The 25,582-nt window shown below is 43.9% G+C and overlaps 1 protein-coding gene across 1 annotated transcript in view; it reads left to right on the top strand.

Annotated features, from left to right (window-relative positions):
- CCS (copper chaperone for superoxide dismutase) overlaps window positions 1-25,582 on the top strand; it is an 884,312-nt gene that overhangs the window by 567,158 nt on the left and 291,572 nt on the right. Inside the window, exon 4 of the mRNA XM_085625499.1 lies at window positions 9,489-9,666. Within this exon, the coding sequence (XP_085481625.1) occupies window positions 9,489-9,666 (178 nt within the window). The remainder of the gene's footprint in view (window positions 1-9,488; window positions 9,667-25,582) is intronic.

Below are 25,582 nucleotides of genomic sequence, written 5' to 3'. Positions count from 1 at the left end.
GCCCCTTCTGTTCCTCCCAACCGCCTTTGAGTTTTGCGGCTTCCTGTTTCCTGTTTTTGCTGCCGCTGACTAGTGTTCGCAGTTGAGCGGCTCCTGATTTTCCGATCTCGAGCGGCTCCTGATTTTTGCACCCGAGCCAACTCCGGACATAGCAGACAGCAGAGCCGTCACCCCCGCAGCCTATCTCACCTGCAGCCAATACTCCTGGACCCCGGTATCGGACCCTCGGACTTCTGAATTACGGACTACATGGCGCGGTGCAGGCTAGCGGCGGGGGTTGTGGGCCTGCTCCTTTCCAGTCCCGCCACTCAGCTACTGCAGCCCACCAGCAGCCTCGGGCTGAACTGTCCCTGCCTGCCTGCCGCCGCCTGTGCAGTGCTGCTTTGCTCCTGGCTCTCTTCAGCCCCGTTGCCACCTGTTGCGGCCCCCAGCCTTTGCCTTTGCTTAGCATCTGCCGCTCTGCCGATTGCCGACTGCCTCGAATCTTCTACTGCCCACGGTATGGGGTACCCACAGTGTAGGGGCCGGGGAAGCACCGGCGGTAGTGGCGGAGGCGGCTATCAGGTCGGCGGGTCTGTGGTTCTGCCGGGGGACAGCGTGACAGCGCAGAAAAGTTGAGGAGGTGGGACAGTTTGGACACGGCTGGCTTGCGCCGCACTGCTACTGCAGGAGGGGAGTAGCGAACCTCCAAACAATTGACAACTGTCCTCGCCTCACCCTCCGGCTTCCCTGACCACCTTGGGCTACCTTGGGCTTTACCAGCTTTGCCATCAGCCCTCTCAACAGCCCCCTATCGGCTTCTTGGCCCCCTTGGTCTAGGAGTGCAGTGTAGTTCAGCTCACTGTGCGACACCAGGGGGGGCTGTGCTGGGGTAAAGGCTGGACCACTGGATTGCTGCTGGGCGGTTTGGGGTTACCCAGAGAGCAGCAAGAAGGGAGGAGAGGAGCATGATCAGCAGCCAGCACCCCACCGGCACCATACCCGGTACACCACCCCCGCGGCTGGTACCCCCCAAGTCCAATGAAAAGTGTGTGGCGTGTGTGGAGTGTATAAACATCAGTGCTAGCAGCCTCAGCAATCTGGACAGCAGTAGTCACTCTCATTTCCATCTGGAAACTTCCACTTACACAGCACACTCGAACTTATAATACGACACGTGTTAAACCAGACACGGTCCACAGAGCCAATCGGGAGATCGGGCCGAGAAAGGAGGACTCCCTTAAAATCAAAGTTAAAGCCCAAGTACAAAACAAGGAAGCGTAAAAGCGAGCAAAGAAGAATCAAGAGGCCCACGACTGGAAAAAAGCATAGAAATCACAGAAAGTATCCCAGTCATGGGGATCACCAGCACTTGCTCTGGTACAAACTCTCCCACCAATGGGGATGACGTCAGCACAAAGCTAAGAATGGGAGAATCAACTTCTCACCAACCAGCTAACCAGATGCAGTTACCAGGACCGCAAGGAACGCAAGGAATACAAGGAAGTCAAGAGGACTGTGCCCTCATAAACATTGACATGGCCCTGCAAGGGAAAAACCTTGCACCTTCCAACCCAAAATCTACACGAAATTCGCATTTTTGAAAGATCCGGGTACAGCAATCTATTCAAAAAGCGCAAATGTAAAAGGGTTGCAACCGCCATTACAGTCAGAGAAGTTTGGCTCAACACATCAGTCAACCTATCAGTTAACCAACCCACCAGCCGACCAGGCTCCTCTATGCCACTTACCACGTTATTTGAACCCCAACCTTCACCCTACCAACTCAGTAACCAAGTTGAAAATCAAGACACATTTGTTCAAAGGAACACATCTACGGCAGATGGCCAGATTACACCAAAAAGCACCGTTGATATCAGGATAGCCGAAAGTACCTTTGAAGAGGAAATAGGGGCAAGAGTTGGAACTGATACATTAGGTGGTATGCCCCAGAACCAGCTTCCTGACCAATTGGGAATGGCTCTCTTGCTGTCTCCTAAAAACAGCTCTCCACTTCAGCAGCAAAAATTAAAGCCAGGCATACCGGGTGCATCAGTTTACCCTGAGCTCTCACACAGCTCCTTGCCCAGTAAGCCAATCGAACGCCACACGATGTCTCCTTATGAAGACTCTCATATATCAAGTCCAGACTTGTCCTTCTTGGCCTCACAGGAATGGGAGGAGCTTGTCGCCTCGTATAATCTAAAACCTGCTCAAAATAACACATCTCCTGCACCAATTAATACACCACTGCACGAAAGAAGCAAACTCAGCAACATTACGCCCATTGAATCAATTTGGGTAGCAATACTAAACTCAATGCAATATTCAACAACAGCTTTACAATATCAATCTCATAAAATGGACCTACAACTTACGATCCTTCAGACATTGGCTGACTTCACGCTCGGGAGCGACAAAAAATGATCAGAGCTTAATAACCTAATTAAGCGAGGACAAGAAGCGCTGCACGGCAACCAAATCACCCATCCTGAATGCACCTGTGCACCAATAATTGATAAGCTAATGACATTGGCAACTATGTTAGGGAACCTTCTATTAGAAATAAAAGGCAGTGCTCTATCGCCCCTTACATCTACAGATGGTCAGCACAAGGAATGGACCGCCTCGTCTGAACCCCAAAAAAACAAATCAATAGCAACTAGCTCTTCCAACACTGCTGCAGACAGTGACGCAACGTCAACAATGGCCCCAATAAAAACGGCCCCTTCAAATAAAAACCCCACACCTCGGAAAGCTCGTAATAAACAAAAAAGGAAGGGTCATAACAAGAAGCCACTACCTCTTACTTTAAACACATTGAGCAAACCATCCGTCATTACGGTTGAACCAGACCCCGATCTTGAGAAAATCGGTTCCTGTTTCTGTTCTGCCTTGCCTGGCAGGTTGGATCACTCCACCACAGAGTCCCCTACATTTACGGGTGTCACCTTGGGGCCACCACCAAGCCCAGTAAGAAGGAAGAACCCAACAGTGAATGAGAGGCAGGAGCTAACAGTAATAGCAAATTATCCAGCAAGAAGGAACATCTCAACAATGACCGAGAGGCAGGAGTCAATACTAATAGTAAAAAACTCAGTAATTCCGAAATGCATCAAGAAAGATCAACCCCAGGGGGCACCATCCAATGTAGCCCACTTGTCAAAAAACGAGGACCATCAGAAACAACTGACGGAGGGCCCTGTAAAATCAAGCTGCTCACTCAGCAAAATCAAGTCTCTATCTGCCCTCCCGCCAATTTCTCGTAAATCTTCTACTCAAGGAGTAGAAAGGAACAACCTTCTGCAACTAAGGCCTCACTCACAGGAGGAAACCCCTACTTACAGAATTAAGGAAAATACAACCGAAGAAGTGGTCTGCATCATTCTCATTCCCAAATATGAATGACGGGGACGAGATGATATATTAAACAGAGGGAACGTTCTACGACTCTTAAATTCCATCCCGAGTCTGGAAAACATAAACTCATCGGACCTACTTTCCATAGAATTCCTCCCAAATAATAACTGCCTGGGCCTGGAAGTGACGAGGACAAGATGGAGCTCAAGTGCAATCGCGAACAAAATCAAGGAAGAGGAAAGTACGTTCACAGAATGGGACATAAAAATGGCAGTCGAATTGAAATCTCCTTACCCAACTCAGTTTTTAAAAGCCCGAATCATCGTCCCAGACAAAATTATCACTTCAGTATTAAGAGGGGCAAGAAGCAGAACCCCCAGCGAACTGACTGCTTGTATAGAGGGTTCCAACTTAAGCAGAAGCTCAGGGTCATTTTTTCCAACTTTGAAAGCGGGACCGGAAGCTCGGTCACAAATAACACGCACAATATTAATAGATTGTCCAAACTGACAAGAGTGTGATACCCCTCAGATAGTTCCACCTGCGCAACGTCAAATTAAAATCTGCATTTGGAACATCAATGGCCTGGCAGCCAAATTGGTCGATTACAAAGTAGTTAACTACCTGAAAACATTCGATTTAATACTTCTCCAGGATACCTTGGAGGATAAAACCAAGGAGCTCGAAGGATATTCCTCCTACTTCGTCCCAGCAACAAAAGACTCTAACTTTGGTCGCTGTTCGGGCAGATTAATGATGTTGGCTTCAATAACCACAATGGGCTCAATAAAGCCCATAGAGGCAAAAATTACACCACCTAATGCAGTTCACGCAATGCAGATAAAGCTCAAATTCAACAACACGATACAAAACGTTATAATAATTAACATTTATGTGCAACCCAAACATAAACAAAAAGCTGTAAAGGAGCTGTCAAATGAAATAAAACGGATTATGGACGAGCAAGACACTGATCACATAATCGTTGCTGGTGACTTCAATCTACACCTTTTTGGGACAAGCCAGGACGACGGCCCTGTGCACAAACATACAACACTCTGGGGGATACCGATTCAGGTTCAAGCAACCCTTCAAGATGGGCCAAATATCTGCTAAAAGAATTAGAACATTTAAATTTAAGAGCACGGAATGGCCGCTTCTTGGAGGATAATCCACCAGTTCCTACATATCACTCCTCAAAAACATCCTCCTACTTAGATTATACATTTGTAACACTAGCCATGTTCGATAAAATAGAAACCTTTAAAATAGGTGATAATGTCCAGAGCAATCACCTCCCACAAGACGTATTGCTGAAGGCGAGGCCAGCTACCACACTAGACACCTGGAGCCCGATTGAAATCGAAGAAGTTTCTAATCTAAAGCGTTTAAGGTGCAATGTCAATAATATTGAAGCCCTATCGGCTTCTGCTAAAACTTTATTTGAGAGAGAAAAAGATACCGGAACCACAATAGCAACAGCATGGGAAAATTTCATTAAGACCTCAGTGGCAATATTGCGACCAGGACCGGGACCATATCAAGACAATCAGACGTACTAACAAAAGTGAATTTCAGCCCGGAAACTAAGAGCCTCAAACGCACCGCAAACCAAACCCTTCGTCAATTGCGATAAACACCAGGGAACCTGGAGCTGCAGTCGACCCTTCGACAAACTAAGGCACTACTGGAGAAAAATAAGGCAAAAGAACGACGAAACGTGGGCTAAATTATTGCACGATGCCAAGCAACATAACAGTGCTAAGTTCTGGCAAACAATCCACAAGTTAGAGCGACCGTACCACCCAGGAATTAGCTCCAAAATAACAGAGGCTGACTGGGTAGAGTACCTCTCCGCCCATTTTAACAACAAGGGAGGGGAACTAAACAAGGGTGCGGGCATCGCGGTACTGGACATTGAACCCCCTAACAAGGGAAATGAAATGCGATACAAAACTGTACCACCAAAGCTCACTTGTTCAGTAGTATTAGCATCCATAAGCAACAGGGGATCCTGTCAGCTGGCTACTTAGACTCTACAGACTCCACTGAAAAGGAAGAATATGCTCCCACGGAAAAACAGATAAAAGGCTTAATAGCCAAGGGCAGAGACATGGGAGCGCCCGGCCCAAACGGGATCCCACCGATATTGTATAAACACAACGCTGTCTTTTGGAGCAAGGCTCTATTACCAGTCTTCAAGGGCCTAAACACCACAGTCACCATTCTGGAATCCTGGAAAGGATCAATTATTAGCCCAATTTTTAAACAAGGCAAAAGAAATTATCCTAATAACTCCCGACTAATTGCCCTTCTTGACGTAGACGCCAAATACTACGCCAGAACAATTTTGGAGGAGCTATTATCCTGGGCTTCAGATAACTTTATTATCCCCACTAATCAAACTGGGTTCTGTAGTGGCCAAGGCACTACAACTAACATACTGGCTCTCATGTTGTTAATGGATGCAGCCAAAGTATCAAAAATGCCCCTCTTCATGTGTTTCATTGACAACCGCTTTCGACCATGTCGATCGTTCCAAACTTTGGGGAAAATTGAGGTATACCAAACACACTTTTGGAACGGCTAAAACAGCTGCACACAGACACATGGATCAGGGTCAAACTAAGAGCAGGGTCACACATCTCAAAATGAATCATGACCTCGAAAGGCCTCAAGCAGGGGTGTGTCCGATCCTTTTCAATCTCTTCTTGGCCGATCTGCCTGGGGAGCTGGACTGTTGTGCATCCCACGTTCCAAAACTGGGAAACAAGCTAATGTCAAACTTGCTATATGCTGACAACTTGGTTTTAATTAGTCGGACACCAATTGGACTTCAGCACCTATTAAATGCAACAAGCAGTTTTTCTAACCGGAATTCTCTTAAAATAAACCTCAAAAAGACCAAAATTATGGCAGTCAATTACCATAAAAAGAAGACCAATAGCTGGTTCCTTGATGGCCAACGTTTGGATCAAGTACAATGCTACAAATACCTGGGAATATTAATGGATGAGAAAAGCTCTTTCAAACTTCAGTTAGAGGCCATGCGAAGAAAAGGGACCACAACGTATATATCATTGAAGTCACTGAAGAGACGGCTACCCGACCTCACGCTTGATCCCTTCTTACAGGTCCTGAGGGCTAAATTACTAACGACATTGACATATGGGAGTGAGGCCCGAAAAGGTAAAGATGCAGCAGTTTTAGATGTCATAATAGCCAATTCCTACAGAGCTATTTTCCATCTCCCTAAATATGTCTCCCCGGCTAGAATTCGGGATTCAAAGACAAGTGGTGGAAAGAAGGAGCACCTACGTCAAATGTTGGCACAAAATCTGAAATGCTGAGGCAGGATCTTTAAACTCCCACCTTTGGAAAGCCCTGCACAATCAAGAAAAATGTCCAGCAAGGGACTATTTGTTTGAATCCATTGAGTTACTGGGCCTGTCCGAACTCTGGGCCGTTCCAACAGATCATCTATCCTTTAAAAAGCAGTGAGAAAAACAACATCTATGCTATCAGTTTTAGAAGATAAAGCAATTCTTACTAAAAAGGCACACGGCTGGATAGTACTCAGTGACTATGTAAGGCCAAAACCCCAAGCCTACTTGAGTGCCGGAATTAAGATAAGTAGGAGGGAAAACTTTCTAAGGTTGCGCTTGGGGGTAATTGCGATCAAACCCAATCTTCCACCATGGGAAAGGAAAGGAGGCACTCCGACTTGTCGTCTATGCGGAAGTGGGAAGGAAGACATCATTCACGTCATCTGCAACTGCCCCAACTTAAAGGACATAAGATGCACTTTGTTACGTCCTTTTTTAAGGTATTACGGCATTCGTACATGTAGGCAGGCAGTGAAGCTTTGCTTTAACCCAATTGACGTCCAGCTCAATTGTCGGCTAACAAAATTGTTTGAGATGACGTTAACCCGAAACACGCTAATATGCTTTTTACATGTAATATTATCTCTCTATCTTGTTTTAGTTGTACTTGCACTTTAATCATCAAACCTCTAAAACTTGGACAATGGACCTGGTTAAGTTGTGCCATCCGCCCTGAGAAGTTGTGGCAGTTACTGTCAGTTAGTGCTATATGAGATGTAAGAGTCTACAAGAATCTCCTTTAAAAACAGCTAAAATGTATAAATTAAGAATATGCAATTGATTACCTTGATTTATATTATGTGGCTTTTAATTGCTTTTAACTGTATTTATCTGTGCACAATGGGAATTTTTTGTTGTTTTTTTGTTAAGTATTTGCAAAGATTTTAATTAATCAAGCAAAAAATAAATATCCTTCTGTTCCTCCCCTCTGGGGTGCTCCAGGGGTGCTGAGGCCTAAGGATATCCAGCTTAATTATTTGAAATAAAATGCCTTTTGGTTGTAGTAGCTTTTTCCCCTCTATTTTGCCTATGTAAGCCTTTCTGGAGTTCCAAAATCTTGGTGAGCTCTATCCTCCATCCTTTATTCAAAAAGGGTGATCCAAACCTGCAAGGACATTGTCCTGTTGTGCTGCTGGACAACACAGCCAAATAATTAACTCATTTGCTTTTGGGGGATTTAGAGGGTCATGTTGCAAAACTCAGCTATTACCATACTAATAGAACGTGTTTTCTCACCATCTCTTTTGCGATAGCATTATGCAGCTTATAGTTTTGATACATTGCTCTGTCCACATGTCCCCTGTATGAATGTTATATAGATGCTAGTGGGACCTTGGATGATGTGGACAGGAGCATTAAGGGAAAAAACATTCAGATTGGGGCATTTCTAAGGGCTTGCTTCACTTGTTTAAATCACCATATACTAATACTTGGTTTCATGTTAAGCTGTGTTAAATGTGCACCTCTGTGGTTGGATTTACACCAGCTCAGGTTTAAAGTGGAGGTGCCTATTAGCACCCCTTCTTTGGCTTTTTTTTCTATATACTGCTGACCTGGGTCTTTAGTTGATAAGATAATAACATTACCCACAAAAACCTACTGTAAGACACCTGCAATATACAGGTGCCACTATCTTAGGGGCCTGTACTGCAGATACCCATTTCAAAACCGACCGAGCACTGGTTATTTGTGTAATAATCGAATTGGTTCAAAAAGCATGTCAGCTGTGGATCATTTCTTGACATTGTCAAGAGGCTGCATCACTGATGTATAGTTTAAAAATGTGTTTGCTGAATATTTGAGTCGCCTTTGTGAAATTTTTACCATCTTTGGTTTATGGCCTGGAAGCTCATCATGAGAAATATTCCTATTAGTTAGATTTATATAGATCCCTTTTTCTCTCCTATTGACCACTGTTCAATACCTGTGTTCTTTTTCTTAAGACAATCACTGACTTGTAGTGTAAACGTCTTGAAAACCTGTTTGAGCAGAAACAGCGCCCTCAATTTATAGAAGTGCTCAGTAAGGGAAGAAATATTTTACCTCGATGGCTAAAGAGCAGAATAAATGGTATTATTTTCTTTATTATCTGCTTTAGACCTTTGATTCTTTGTCTCCATATAGTTTTTATTTACAGTTTAAGTTTGACCTAAATGTGAATCTGGAAATGACATTATTTGATAGATTGTGTTGATCTAGTTACCAAAAAGCTTTTTGAGTACATCACAAATACATATAATTTAAGACAACCCCAGAGGTATTTAATCTAAGCCACCTCCTTGAAAACTCTATATAAGATAATTACCTTAGATTTTGCCTGTTATTTTTAGCTGGATTCAAGCCTTCTTGACAATAGATCACTTATTCCCACTTAAATCCGTATCCTCTGTGCAATTAGAGATAATGGCAGGGTTTGTTTCTTTCTTGAATTGGGTGACACCGACAGACGTTAGCTCGCTTGAAGTTGGGCACATTGGAGGTCCCAATCCACTATTAAATCGATTGACTTTAACAGGTGCAGACCTTTTTATTTCTGCATCCGGAGTTCACCTGCCATGACAATCACAGTTGAAAGAATAGGAAATGAAATACCTGCAGGAGTTAAAATATGTCTAATGAATTGGAGTGAATAAAAGAGATGCGTATTTTGCTAATTTAGTTCTGAGGAACAGAAACTAGCACTGGGGATTTCGCTTTGTTGGATGTGCCAAGGAGGGTGGTGCGGTTTCAGAAAGTAAACTGATTTTTCTGCTCTTTCCCCAGAAGACCTCGGTGCTGCTGTTGCCATGGTGGAAGGAGTGAATTCCATACAGGGGGTGGTGCGCTTTGTACAGTTGTCGCTGGAGAAGTGCATCATTGAGGGTACCATAGATGGACTGAAACCAGGATTGCACGGGCTGCATGTCCATACATTTGGGGATCTCACAGACTCCTTTAACAAGTTAGTATCTATCCTTATCTTTACCTGATGCACAAAGAATTGTGTGGCTAGACTCATTGATTCAGATGCCTTCTTTTCCTCCCTTAATCTATAGCTTCAACCACAAGGCTGCTCTGGATTTTAGACAGATTAGACTCTACCTACTCACTAAATTGTTTCAACCCAGTAATCTCCCAATCTCTTATATGCTGTTTTTTCTCAACATTTTAGATGAAATCTTTTTGATTATGTGATACATCTTAATTCCGTTGCCTATGATTATTACACTGTTAATTCAATTCAATAGATCTTTATTCGATTCACAGAATCATAAAAGCATTACACAAGAAAAAAAGTAAAATATGTAAGATATGTAAGATCTATTTACAATAATTGGGGAGATCCTTCATGTGAATACGCCTATTAACAATTTAAAAGCCCATGATAATACAAGGTACAATGTACTGGGATCCTAACATAACTTATAGGATACTTGTTACCTGCTTCTAGGCTTAGTGCCAATATGTAAACTGGATTAACTTTCATAGAGTGCAGAGTGCGAAGTGCAAAGTGCTTTATCATAAAGTGCTATGTTTTTTTAAAAGAGTGTAAACATGACTTCCCTAAAAATAATTACATTCAATCAGGAACTTTAAATACACACTAATTACAAATTTTTTTAAAATCCCACAGATCTCAATAAAAAAAAAAAAAAAAAATCTTTTTAAAATCTAAGTCCCTTTTTAGTCCTAATAAAGTAGGCTGACAATAAAAATCTGCTAATACCAAACACAATGAGTCTTGATGAGTCAGTTTTTAAAATACGCAGCATTTCAAGATATCTTCCAACACATAGTTTCCTGGCCAGAGGTTTTATCCATTTGGTTCTAGGTATTCTGTAAAGAGGGCAAAAAAATAAAACATGTGCATCATCCTCTTTAGACCCTTCATTGCATTGAGAACACCTATCTTCCGCTTCTCCTCTCTCTCTCTGGACAGGCCCCCATTTTGATGTGAATGCCTTAATTTGGAGAGTTCCATACCTAAATTTAAGGTAAAGCACTTTAGCAAGCTGTGGCTCGATCTCGTCCAAAAATTGCTCAAAATGGGGGCAATCTAAAGTGTAGGCAGACATTTCTATTTTCTTTGAATCATGCTTTGGTTGGAGTTTTCTGTCACTGTGAAGAAATGGAATGCCCTCCTAAGTATCCGAGATAAAGCTGTTGCTTTCAACAAGTCAAGTGATGAGTTTTCCTTCTAGACACCAGGGATGAATTGGTTGCCTCATAATGGAACGGTGTCTTTCTTTCATTATCTTGACGACTCCCACGCTGTAGCAAAATACAATGAGGGATGTGCCCATGTATTTTCTAAAAAGCATTCAGAAATGTTAGACAAATGCAGTGGTGTAGTCTAACGTCAAGGGGAGGTGTGATGTGGTGCTCCAGCGAAAACACCTTTGACATTTGGTTACATCAAACATGATATTTACAAGGCCCTCAAATACAGGAAGCCCCTTGACGCTTTTTGCTGCTGGTTAATAGAGGGCTACTGGGGAGAAAGCCAAGTCTCTGTCTGCTGCGAGAAGCTGCGGGGCCCTTGTAGAGAAATCTCTGGTGAAAAGATGAGAAGCTAATTGACTCTGACTTAATGCAGACCCTCCTGCAGTTAGCCTGAAAGCAGCACAGGAGAGGGACACAGGAAAGGAGTTGAGCATTTTCTTGGAAGGGCAGCAGGTGTCACCTGGGCTCCACTACGGGGAGCAGCATTATATCAAAGAAGGAACAGGACAGGAGGCCCACTCTCAACACAGCCGTGCTTTGGGTCCTTGCTGAACTTCATGCCCTGGGAGAGTACAGGGTACATGAAGCGAAGACAGCAATAAAATCAGGGGGTTTGGTGTCAAATGGGGGGTTGGATGTAGTTACCTAGTGCCAAAACAGGTCATTGTCTGCCCATGACTGAATGGGGACTGGAGCACATAGGCAGCACAGAGAGAAATAGGAAGAGGGGCAATGCAATAGTGCTAGAGCATACACCATTAGAGCTTGTAACTAATTTTAATTACCTTGGTATGACAATTGATTCGAAATTGCCATGGAAATCCCATATATATAAGGCCAAGATATTCCTGCTCCAAAATGCTATGTCATTTGTCAAAAACACAGCAAGCTACTGAGACTAAGGCAATCTACCCGGCATTGCAGGTTTACAGATGTAGAGTCCAAACAGCAGCCCTTTATGGGGCTGAACTATGGGGTGGGACAATCTGAATTCAATTTTTTGGGGGTAAAACAAAGTGATACGCAGGTTAACATCCCTCCTCCAAAATACTCCTTTGATTCCCTTGTTTTATGACATTGGCATTAAGAATTTTGAGCACCTAGCCATAATGAGACCCATACTATATTGGATCAGACTTTGGGTTACAGAAGAAATAAAATCTTATAGACAAGGCCTGAGAGAGCTATTGGAAATTGATGGCCAACTCACTTTTCCCTGGTTTAGCCACTTGCAAAATTGGTTTTCCCAGTTGGGTTCGAATAGATTTTGGACAGATCCTAGTTTATTGACCATAAATTCGAAAAATGAGTTAAAGCACATTTATTGGGATTTTATTTTGGATTAAGTCACACTAGATTTTAGAACTGGAATGCTAACTGCGCAATTTGTATCTTTTAAACCAACACCAAGTTTTGAACCCTGTTTGCATGGAATCCAGCCCTAATTACCTAAAACTTCCTTTTTGAAATTTCGCTATGAGATCCTCCAGATCAACTCGTTTACAGTCAAGTGGTCCTCTGGCCAAGCAACTGGGAAGGGAACTAAATGCACTTTATGTTCGCTAGATGTTGAAGAAGATATTGCACATATTTTATTTTTCTGCCCAGAATATGCTATTATCAGAAGAAAATGGATAAACCATTATGCTTGGGTTTAATGACTAGGGAATTTTCAGAGGCCTTAAGAATATTGAAAACAGATAGCTCACGACTAATTTACTTGTGAATCATTTACGGAAAAAGAGAGGTCTACTATTTTAGTGTTTGCAGATTATATTATGTTTTACAGAACTGATAGATCAATATCATATTGCAAAACAGTGAACATTGGCCTTTTATTAATGAATGTGATCATTTTTAACTTATACCACATGGTATTGCTTTTTAGGGTAGTTCTTATAAAAACAAATACTATCCTGATTGATGAACTCTCTCTTTTTATTTATGCATTATACACTTTATAGGTAGTTAACCTCTGAGTAACCAATTACACATTATCAGATAATATACCCGGTATAGTGAACCTTTTAATGTTTGCTACAAGATGTATGTTTTAATTGAGTCACCCATCGATTGATATGAAATCACTGTGTTATGAAAATACACTTAGTGCCTTATATTTTCAGATAGATTTATAATGTCATTAACTTACCACAGAGATGTTTTATGTTTTTATTGTGATGCTGTTATTATGTACTTTTATTGTTCTTCGAACCGAAATAAAGTTTAAAATGAATGATAAAATGAAGAGGGGCATGTAGGAGTAGGTCAGGGCCACTAACAGCAGTGCACTTAAAACATGAGACTTAATAAGATTAGCGAGGGAGCTCCAGGGCCATTGTTGATGAGACTATAGTGAAAGTGCCATTGCCTTGTAGGCCGTGGTTGTGGCTTAGTAATACAAAAGACGGCACTTGTTCGCCATAGTTTGAGTATCTGTGGAAATAGAGAGGGGCAGGAAGGGAGGATGAAGTGGGCAATGCACTCATAAGAGAAAACACTGATAGTCACATGAGATTTAACCAATTTACTGCTAAGTCTTTTCCCTGGAATGCTGAATGGATATTTCTATATTTCCGATATTTGGAGCAGTTTGCTCTTAAGCTTTCATAACTTTTTTTTCCAAATCTGATGTCCAGGCCAAATGTACACCTTTTTTTCTGACATGTTGGGGATTGTAAAGGTTTCTAGGGTTTGTAATCTCCTCACTGGGGCTGTGAAACTATTTAGAATTGGGCAAAAAACTGTTTGAGTGCTGTGATTGAGAGTGTGCGATCATGCGATTTTCTAAGCATGGCATCAAAAAACAGAAGACAAAAGCAGAACACTAATCATTTCTGAAGACTAAACCTGAATTCAGTGAATTCAGCAAGGAGCCCTTTGTGTAGCTTGGTCAAAGTTTGCTCAGAGAGGCTAGGAGTTTAAATAAAAAATAAACAATTGTGAATGCTGGGACTGGCTTGCGGAGCAAGATGCCAGATGTTCCTTTCTCGAGCTTTAGCTGTAGAACCATGCAAATATCCTTCAAATTACTTAAAAGTTGAAGCAACTGCATTTAACCAGTTTGTACGGGCAAGTAACAATGTAGTTTTTCCTTTACAACCAACTCTAGGCCCTAGATTTAGATATTGAGCGGTTCCTGGTCTTGAAAGCTGTGGTCCCTCTCCTGCAATTGTGTGGTGCATGGCTACAGGGACAGGAAACATGCTGGGATGTGACCTATCACCCTGGACATCAAGCAGGGCTGTAGATTATGTGAACCCTGCAGCTAAAGCACTACGAAAGGCGGGACCTGACAGGGAATTGTGTTTGAAAAGGACTGTAGTGGAGGTGCAATAGGAGAGTGTGCGACAAAGAATTAATCTCTTCCAGTGACTCTCTCCTGATCGACCAGTGGAGGATGTTTGTTTGGCTAAGGTTGAGAGGCTCCAATTGTCCACGCAGGTGAGGAGGGCGAGCAATGTACAGGGTAGCACTGATGATTGGCGATGTTGGAAGGAGACATCACCATGTGGGTGAAGAGAGGGCTGCTGTCGATCACCCACCACAGCAGCAAGTTAGGATAGAATAGCCAGCATAGACTGAATAGTTCCTTGTTTAGTCCCGGAGCTGGTCACGGCCTGTGGTGTATATGCAGCCCCAATCTATATCGCAGGGGGTCCTGCCTTGCTCAGATACACTGTCTGGATCCTACTGGGATTGCCATGTGTTTCTGGTCACATGACCTGGAAACTGGATAAGGGGTAAGCTGGACACTGATAAAGAGGGAGTTTAAAAGCAACTGCAAGAGTCAAATGGATCCTTTGGCCTAACTGTCTATAAGAGTGGATGATAGCATGTAGGGTGTCCCTCTTGGTTGAAGAGATTTGAATGACTTTGGAAGAAGGGCATTTCGTTGGCCTTACGACCTGATTGATCTTTAACAGGTGTGTCATTATTAAGAGTATTGGAGACTGAGTAATTGATCTCCCTGGAAGGCCCCTGGACCTAGCTGATGCTGTAGTCATGGCACTCAGGCTTACGTTTATGACATGCTTTAATTAGTTGCGCTTCTATTAATGACTGGAGATCAGTTGCACTGAGTTTGGTGGAGTCACTACTCATCAAACTGCTCAGGTGGTGATCGTGCAGGGGTGCCACTGTGTGAGACACTCTGCCAAGACATACAGGAATGTGTGAAATATATGAACCAGCTGCGGGACGCATGGAAAGTTAATGTTAGTAGTTGCTTTGGACTGCGTGCTGCAGTCTTTTCCTGGGGTCCCGATCCTTTGTGTTGCTTCTGACCTTGAAAAGCTGGTGCACCCCCTACCCCAGCATATCAAGGAACCATTGCGTGAGACAAAGGGGAGCACACAGCCAACCAGGGGAAAGGAGATACATTCGCCCAAGTCACCACATCAACTACATAGCAGAATTGAGATGTACGGATGAAGCCTGGGACCAATAAGCTGGAATTCACCAACTCAAAAGAAGCAATACTGAAAGCCGTAAGAGACACTTGCTCCTCCTCCCTCAAGGATAAAATAGGGAAGGTGGAAGCCAATGTTACGTTATTGTGCCTGTGTCTCTGCATAACACTGGACAGAGTAACTGTGGTAGATGGTAGCATGTGTAATCTGGAGAACACTGTCTTTTAACTCATAGCAACAATCATATAGCTTATTGGTGCATCCAAGCTCATAAGAAACAGGGTTGAAGATGCCGGGCCTGGCGATGCAACTTCCATGGTCCAAACACTTTCATCCCTCATAAGTTTTAGAGCATGACTTCATACTCTGATGCATGTGATGTTTTGTGGCAGAGTGGACTCAAACGTCGCTGGAGCAGGGAGCTTCTCTTGGATCTTCACAAATTTGTGCCAGATTTCTAAATGAAAAAAAAGGTGTTATATAGTTCCTAGTAGGACTGTGTATTAGACCAACCAATCTTCATAATACAGAATCTGAGTCTTGTATAATCAGTAAATGTTGCTAGCTTGCATTATCGCAATTAAACCCCTAACCTTATAGAGTTATAGATGTTGTCAGCAACCTTGAACATGACCAGTCTGATCCCCAAGGAATTTGTGGAAACAGATATAACCCTTTAGTTTGTCACTTTTACACGCCCAAAGTGATGCAAAGAAAAGGAACATTTCCAAACGTTTATGGAAAAGCTCTAATCCTTGTACATATAATGTGAACTGCAATTATTAGACAGATGAGACGCATCATTTTTATAAGCATTATTAAAATGGTGAAAAACTGAAACAATTCAGCCACGTTGATTGTTCCTAATATTACTCTTATCTGTCACTGATAGATCTACATTAGCAGGAGCCTATCTGTAGTACCCTTCCTCCACACCTGTTGGAATGATCTAGCCCCATATTGTTGTATAATGTCAGGAAGCTGGCCTCAGAGCATTAATGAATGCACCTTGCCTGGGTGTGCAGGCCTGCACACTTATCTCACACAGCTATCTTCCTTCTCAGGATGAAGATTGAGGCCTGCAGAGCTGCATCTCAGTTACAGCTCACAACAGTTTTCATGATAACTTCGGCATGAAGTGCCTCTCACCGAATTCAGCATGGACGCTGTTTAAATAATTAAACACCATCCTTATCATACTGTGCCAGAGGTGCAGCACAACGTCTTTAGTTAGTCTGGGGATAAAGAATCGTCTCCTAAGAGCGCAAAAATAAAACAAGGGCATTGTGTTCTAATATGTGTGACCCTGGAATAATTGTGCAAACTAGAGGGCGACAATGCCTACCAGGAATAAACAAGTAGGTGTGGCACATTCTCGTATTAGGGAAAAAGACGTACAAATCACCATTAGAAGAAGATGCTAAGTTAAAAAGGTTAACTAAAATGGAATTTTGGAATGTAGGAGTGCGTAAGTGTATGAGATGCATGAATGTGTGCATTTCCTTTCACACTTCTAAATTGATGTTCATTTTGCAAAGTAGCGATGACATACCAGTAGATGATAGTTGTTTGACAGGATCTGTCATATTACAGGCCTGAAGAAAGCCACAAGACATGATAGGTGCTATCCTGGCTGAAATATGTCGACTATGATTTGTTGAATGCCTGGGGTGTCCAAATTAGGCCTCACATATGTTTTTAACCTTACCCTGGTACCAGTTGTCAATTAAAGAATCCTTCCCTTTGGGTACGAGAGGTAATTTTAAAAGTATCACCATTCCCGAAAAGGATATTATCCTTAGAAGTACCCCCTCTTTTTGGAAATTGAGTCCACCCAGGCACACTAGGTGCTTTGGATGTGTATTAGATGATGAAGCATGCCACAAGAGGAAACTCCAGTAGGTGAGAGTCCTTTTGAATATTTATAAGAATGTTCAGGATAGGAAAGGCATCATAGTGGCACCATTTCCCTCTGATAAGTTCTATTTCTACTAAAACCTGTTTGGTAGGGTGAGACTGTCAGCAGCCAGATGTCACAAATCCAGTTGGCAAGGATACTAGTGAAAATTTTAATGTCGCTATTTCATAGGGCATTTGTCCTATATGATCTGAAGCTGCTCAGATCCTTATTAGGCTTTAATTTAAGAGTGAAGGTAGACTCCATCATTGTATGGGTGACCCGCCCATATCTATAAATGTTGCAAATAATTTGTTCAGAGGAAAATGAGCTCCCTTGAGGCACTAGTCCTGAAGTATAGGGTCTCTAAGATCCTCTTTATATAGCTCTCTGTAAAGTTGTGCGAAAGCATCTACTTAAGTCCCGTCTGAAGTTATAAGCCCTCCATCATGTTTTTTTATTACCTGGATATAATTTTGAACTGATTTTTTTCGTAGTTCATACACTAACAGCTTGTCGACTTTGTCCCCTCGCTCATAATATAATTGTTTAATGCTCAATAACTTATGGGCTGTGCCTTGAACTAACATTGCTCCCAGTTCTCCCCTCACTCTCCCAAGGTCTCTGTAGGTGTGTCTTGAACATGTCAATTTATGCTCCTACTCTAATCTAAATATTTCATTCTCGATTTCCAGATTCTTTTCCTTAACCATCCTAAAAAAAGGCTGTGTGTTTGATCAGTTTACCCTTCATTACTCCTTTGGCTGCATCCTGTTTCACTGTCTAAGGCATGCCTTCTGTCTCGTTCTCCTGCAAATAATTCTCCAATGCTTTCCTGATATTTAGTCGAAGGACAGTGTCTCTCAATGCTACTCTGTTAAGTCTCCACACTCTGGGAGGAGTCGGGTGCTCAGGGGTTACCTGCATAATCAATAACACAGCTGTATGGCCTGAAAGGACCTTTGCACCAGTCTCAAAAGACACCACCAATTGTAAGAAGGTGACTGATATCAGGAAAAAATCAACTCTTAAATGAGACCTATGGACATTAGAATAAAGATAGTAGTCCTGCTCCCTTTCCTGTGTTGTACCACATGTCTGTAAGATTCACGTCTACAATACCAGCTGTCCGTGAGGGGGGCGGTGGTTTACAATACCACTGGAGGGCAGACCTGTTGATATCTGGATTTAGAGATATGTTGTAGTCATCAACTATTACTAGACAGTCTCCTACAAAAGTGGCAATCAATTCCTAAACGTGTTTAGCCTTTTGATAACTAGTCCCACAGAAGTCAACAAAGCTAACCCCCTGGACAAGTTTTAACCTATTGGTACCCCAACAGGGAAGTAGGGGGTGCCCAACATCTTGAACTACTTTATACTTAAATTAACAGATTGGTTGTGACTCATCTGTGTTCAATCTCATGTCTATACTCATTCTAGGGCGAATTCCTTAGGTAGAGTCTAGTTCAGTTTCACTATTCTTTGTTTTTTTTCTGTCTCTCTTTGACTGGTTTCTCTGCCATGCTGGTCTTACCTCAGTAACTGCCTTATCTGGTCCTTACAGTACAGTTTTCAGATTTAGGGCTTTTATGGCTTCCTCCCTTGAAGTTACCGTAATTGGTCTGCATCTGTCTGAACGAAAAACTATTTATACAGTAGTTGCTTGTATCCGAGGTAATTCATAGCTATTTTAAGAGATACACATTTTGCCAATGTCAGGGCAGATAAATCTTGAAAAACGGCAATCGTGAACCTTTTGTATCTATTTTCCTGGCCGCCTTCAAAGTATTCTATGTGACCTTGAAGTAATAAATGTGAGTCAATATTTCCGAAGTCAATCTTTCTTTATTAGGTAAGCGTTGAATACCCAATGGGTTCTGTTGAGATCCGTGACATGGTCTTCTGGGTTCTCCAGTAGTGAATTAAAGAGGTGCCATACGTAATCCTCCATTTAATGGTCATGTATCAATATACAGAACATTACGGAGGGCTCTGTTGTGAGAAGTTGGCCTGGTATATGCTGTGCACTAGTTATAGTGGGCACCTTGTACCAGTCCAAACAACCCTTATTGATGATAGGTTTAAAGACAACCATTATTGAAAGCTATCCTAGTGGTAGCTATGGAGAGCAGCCTTCAGGCTAAGTCTTGAAGGAGTGTAAAGCAGCTTGGTTTACCAGATCATAACCTCTTGAATTACTAAATGAAAGGAGAACCACACCAGGTATATATAAAATATATGTATTTATTTCTAAACACTCACTACTAATCTCTTTATGAGATTAGAGTCCAAGATACACAATAATACAGTTCTAAAACAACAGTAAATAGCACAATATACAATGGGCCCATGGGGCGGACCAAACCATATATTAAGAAAGTGGTATAAGAACCACGACTTGACTAAACACAGTGCCTAGAGCACATAGAATCGCTGGGACCCTAAGGAACCACCCAAGGTAGTGACACAGGAGACCCACTGGGGACGCGTGCAGTGTGAGAACACAGGTGCGAGCCTCATACTATTCTGTGGGAAAGTCGCGGTTGGAATTTTAGAAGTTAAGGACACTTAGGAGAGGACTTTGAGCAAACCGCTTTAGACTTAGGGGGTTCTAGGGCCAGCACCCACGGGAGCACCGGAGTACTCCAGTTACCTCACCCAGGGAAGCCGGGTGCATAGGTGTCAAATGGTGTCGGCAATCGTCGTTGATTTCAATGGCGATCAGCTGCAAAGTGCTGCTGCCGGGAAGGAGAAAAGTGTGATCCAAGCCTGAATCGAAGATCAGAAGAACCTGAAAGCAGAGGGGACAGAGTCTGGGTCACTTGCCAGTGACCAGGGGCACGATAGACGAATGCCCACCGATGTCGGGTGATTCAGGTGCGAAGAGGTGAAGCTTGACTCTGCAGCCACGAGGACCAGGAGGCGTCAACAACGACCAGGAGGTGGATTCCCTCTCTCACACGAAGGATGTCGAGTGCTGCGGTGTCGGTGCTCGGATTGAACCCAACAAGCCTTGGCAACAGCAACCCTCACAGGAAGAGAAAAGATCCTTCGGTGCGGACCAGCAAGGTCCTGGGGACTCCCCAAGTGATGGAGAGTCGGGCCACGTCTGTAGCAACCAGGTAAGCCCAATTAAAGTTAAAGTTGCCTTCACAGGGACCCACCAGTCGACGGACTAGGATCGCGAAGGTCCATCGAGAGAAAACAAAAAGGGCCAGCTCACAGAACACTCGTTGAGTGTAGGCGGGCAATCTTCAGTGCAAATGCTGCTCGGGGTCAGGGCTACAAGTAACCCAAAGCTCAGCTGCAGGAGTCGTTGGAAAGCTAATGCTTCTGCAAAGTGACGCAGTGTCCAGGGGTTAGGGTTGCACGGTCGCCACGAGGGAGACGGGCCTCAGACTTTCTGTGGGCACTGTTCGACCTCTAAGACCACGGAAACCCACCTCCTGTGTTGCAAAGTTCTTCGGACTCCTCAGGAGCTTCGGAGATGCAAACCGGTCAGATGCGTCTTTGGTGCCTGCCTTGCAGGGGAGTAACTCCTTTACTCAAAGGGAGATTTTTCAGTCATCTAGTTCAATGTAGATCGTCGATGTTCCAGGATTCAGTATCAGAGTTTTGTCCAGGTGTAATCTAAAGTCCTGTAGCCGGGGGTTCCTTTCTTATACCCAAGGAAGGGGTGGGACAATCTCTAGGGACCCACCTATGGGAGGGTCAGGAAAGAGGGGTGGCTACACCCATTTCCTTTGTCCAGTTTCGTGCCAGAGCAGGGGCTGGTAGCCCCTGCAACTGGTTTGAGCTGGACTATGCACAGGGACACCAAATGTGCCCCCCAGTGCTGAACTTAAAAGCACTCTTGGAGTGCACCCACCCAGCCCCAATACACTAAAGCCTGTCTAGGAGGTGGTGACACCTCCCTGTGACAGGAAACCTATTGTCCAGCCCTCCCCTGCCGGAGTTTCATCCAGCAGCAGGAGGGCAGACTCGTGTCTGTGGCTGGCAGCATCAATTTTGTGTTGCCAGGGCTCTGTTAGCTGCTACCGGGTATACTGGTGCTGTCATGTCTGTCCCTCTCAAAGGGTGGGATCATACTCCCACACCAGTTACTGGTGTGGGGCTATGATTCCAAGGTGTTTGACACCAAACACAACATATTTCCATGCAGCCATCCCAAAGTAAGCATTTACCGTTTGGTTATAATGCACTTAAGAGTATATGGTTTGGCTGCATCACAAACAACCCCGAAATAAAGGTTCCGAAGGCTGCAGAGGGGCTCTGCTTATGCATGGGCACCCTCTCACATAAAACCTAGCACCCTGCCTTCAGGATTAGTAAGGCCTGCCATATGGGTAACTGATAGGTTGATATGTGCAGTGATAGGGAGAGATATAGTGAACCTATATCTCAGTAAGGGGTGCATGCACCACCTTACCCAGGCTGCAGTAGCAGTCCTGTGGTGTCATTTTGGAAGGCTTCCCAAGGGTGGCACAATACATGCTGCAGCCCCTTATAGGCCTCTGGAGTACCTATGCCATGGTTACATAGTATACCATATACTAGGGTATTATAAGGGTAACCCAGAATCCTGGAGTGTACCTAAAGTACTGGTAATCAATTTAGAGAGGGAGCGGCTTGGCTGGGGTCCTGGTTAGCAGGGCCCTAGCCAGACTAAAGTCGAAAAACAGTGAAACATCAGCAAAAAGTAGGGGTAACTATAAGAAGCATATCCTACTCTTCTCCTTTTTTTCCCATTGTCAACCCTATTAAACTTTGTCTGTTTTTTTTTCTTTAATTCTCGGACACAAATGTTTAGTTCCTCCTTATGGTTAGCCCTTCCGCCTTTTCTTTTTCTAGCTGGTCCATCCTTCATTCAACTTTTGGGTTGAATGGCACAGTTCTGACACAGCCTTCGTTAAGACCTGTGTCAGGGCAACCATCTCCTTCTTTAATTCAGTCATTAACAGGTAGATATCAGCTTTAGTTGTCAGGGCCTCCATGCTTCCTTTGGGGGCCGACCCCAACATCTTTTCTACTAAGTCTGAAGAAGCTCCGGTAATGGAGTCTTTTGGCTGATTGCCGGTGGTCTCCCAGTAAGTCTTTTATATTTACTGGCTTCAGTGTCTTAGGGCGGACTGATGACGTTGTCTCACTGAGTAATTCCCTCCTGTTATGTGAGCAGTCTGATGGTAACTTTCAATTAACCCAAATTAGTTATTCCCATCTGACTTGGGCAATCCCTATTGGGGAAATCCTCTTTGTCTATAGGGTTGGTCTATCTATGCACCTGTTCATTTAATTTCAGGCTCTCCCGGTGTCTTTCATCTAATTTCAGACTCTCCTGGTGTCCACTCCTCATCTGTTGCAAACAAAGGGGACTCTGTTCTGGCCAAGTTTCTAGGAGACCATGTAGGGTTATGTCCTTGGCAGCTTCATTTAAGCCACTTCTTTCACTATTTTAGTCTTCCAGTGCAGGCTCAATTCTAAATATAGGGGTGTTTATTGCCATCTTTGCTCCGTATTAGTCTTCAGAGCCATCTGTGGAGTACACCTTACCTGGAGGCTACAGATGTTCCACCCAATCAGAGGGTAAATTGTAGATCGGTCATCTCACCGCCGTCGGGATGCCAGCAGTCTCACCTTCCCAGTTGGCTGTCTGTTTGCCCCTCCAGCTGGGCCGCAGATATCCATCTCCATGATCAATCCAGACTCCTGCCTGGATCTGCTGCCACACTGTCAAGCTCCTTTTCAGCAGGGACCAGGCCCAGCTTGCACGTTAAGCAGTGACCCTTCCAGGTTTTTGCTGCACTGCCAGGGTTCCTTAGCCCTATCCACTCCTTGGTGAACTCCCACTGTGCTTCTACAGCTGAACGGCAGCGGACTAGTCTCGGCCTCAGCCCATTATAGGCCAGCTAGGCAGGTGTCATAAGCAGTTTGGCTGATCTCTCTCAAAGCAACAGCTAAGCAGCGGGTACCATCTTAGATCATGTTCGTAGTTCTTGAGGGAGCCCCATCCATAGGAGCCATTTCCTTGCAGTTGTCAGGCATAGAACAGCCAAATCTTAGTTACAAGGGAGCACCAGTGACGCTGCAGCAGAGCCTAGAACCATCTTCCTTGCCTGCCTATATCTGTCTGCGTTGAGGTCTGGAGGGAGGAGCTCGACTCAAGAGCTCAGTGAGGACCCGTCTGCATAGGCCTTCATTGCAACCACGCCCCTTGTGCTACTCTTTCTTTCATCCTTCCAGACTGTTCTCCTTACATCAGGCCATGCTCTCCGGTCACACACCTCGATTTTAGAGGCAAAAGTCCTCACCCTCGCCCTGCTAAGAGCTATTGTGTTGCCTATTTACAACTCTGACATAGTTCTACAAGGTTTGCTTTACCGCCGATCAGTGGCAGCTGGTGAAGTTTGAGAGTGGTGAGGCTGTGCGGGGAGGAGAGAGGGAGTTTTGGGGTTCACTTTAGGGCGACACAGCATTTTTTGGGAGACTGGTCACAATTTCCTGTCGTACCAAATAAAATACTGTGCCAAATTATGGAATTCATTACAGAAGACCTACTTCACAAAAACAAACAAAAAAGAGACAGCAACACACAGTTACATTATTTTAAAATTCTGAATGAATAGTAGTTTACATCGTTTCATCTATATATCCAGCAAAGAGCAGGTCTAATCAATCAATTATGTGGCACAATTTTTTTATGCTTTCACAGCCAAGGTTCGTTTTGTGTGATTTAAACCTGTTAGCCACACAGAAAAACTATTTCCCACCATCAAGATCTAGAAGGCTCCAAGAGTAACACAAACAGATCAAGAGTAGCGTGGAGTCACCAGCATGCTAAGGACAGGTTTCCGAAGCAAGATGATCGAGAAATGCCAGCATCTTTGCATTCAAGCATCACAATGGCATGTGCAGTACTGTAGCCAGGCTGCACAGCACACTAACCATCCAACTAATTGTACTGCACTTATGGCAAGGACTGCAGACAGGCACATGCAATCGCTGCTGGGCCTGACATTTCATCATGAATAGTGAGCTGTATGTGGTGGAGCATACATAAATCAGTGTTCTACCTACAGGCTATCTGGTCATTGGTCAACAACTGCTCGGCAAGTGGATTTACGGCCAGACATATGCACATGCAGCCGGTTTTCACAGTTCTCCGCATTATTAAATTTTAGGCTGACACAAACTTAAAGCCACCAGCCAGTGAAAAGAAAAGAAAGAGATACATTGCGCCGGAGTCAACAGAGAGCCATCGCGCAAAGTGTTAAAATTTCACCCTTTATGTGTAACACCATTTCGGTGCTTCCCTGCCAAAGCAACTAATGGCACCCCAGTGTGACAAAGTATTTAAGCACGCAGCAACTCGAGTACACTTGCACAAGTCATTCCGACCCATGCCTGGGATCATTTTCCCTCATGCCTGGCTGCAGGTAATGTTTGTAAGGCGTCTTTCACAACCTCGGAGGACATTTCAAATAAATAAAGTTGGGCCACTTGATAGAAACAAAAATCCTATCAGACGTGTTAACAAACACTTCGTGCACCAATTATCTGTCAAAAGTCCGAATTTGTTTAACATTGTTTCTCGTGATTATTTTTTGAAGTGGCATTCTGAATTCATTAATTAAATTCTGTAAAGCAGGCGATACACAAGTGTATTACTGGCTTTACAGAGTTTAATTAGTGAATTCAGCATGCCGGTGCCTGGATACTAACTAAACTTTTTTTTCTTACCGAGTTGCTTGGTGCTACGCCATGGCCCACTCACAGGGTTTGGGGCTGTTCTAGGGAACTATCAGGCTTGTCACTGCTGCTCAAATAATGGTGTCCACACATGGACCTGCCATTAACAGCAGCGCAGGAAGCAGACAATTCGTGTCTGCGCAGTTTGTCTTCAAAAGTCAAGATGCCACACTGCGCAGACTCGAATTCTCGGCTTCCCACTGGCCTGCAGCCTTTACCCCACCCTTTCCCTACTAGTCACAGGACAGGACCAACCCTCCTGTGACCAGTTGGGAAAGGGTGGGGTGACCATCCTCTCCACTCTCTGACTGACATGAAGGCCCAGAAATACAGGGCTCAAGTGTAAAACGCCCAGGGCTTTTTTTAACCCCACGTTATCAGGGGGTGAAGACTGGTCCTTTAGACTATGGTGCCGATCACGATCCTGCAAAAACCGGGTACGAACCGTCGGACGGAGCACAATCTCCGGCCGACGCGTACCCGGTCGTCAATTTTTACAAACAAGGAATTACGATTCGCACGGGTACACCATTACCGTACGAATCGTAAAATAGCCCGACCGAACAAAAAAACACCTACCAATGCGATCCGGGAAA

This window comes from Triturus cristatus, chromosome 9 (genome assembly GCF_964204655.1).
Source record: "Triturus cristatus chromosome 9, aTriCri1.1, whole genome shotgun sequence".
Lineage (NCBI taxonomy): Eukaryota > Metazoa > Chordata > Amphibia > Caudata > Salamandridae > Triturus > Triturus cristatus.
Note: the sequence above shows the minus strand (reverse complement) of the source record. Positions and strands in the feature narration are given on the sequence as shown.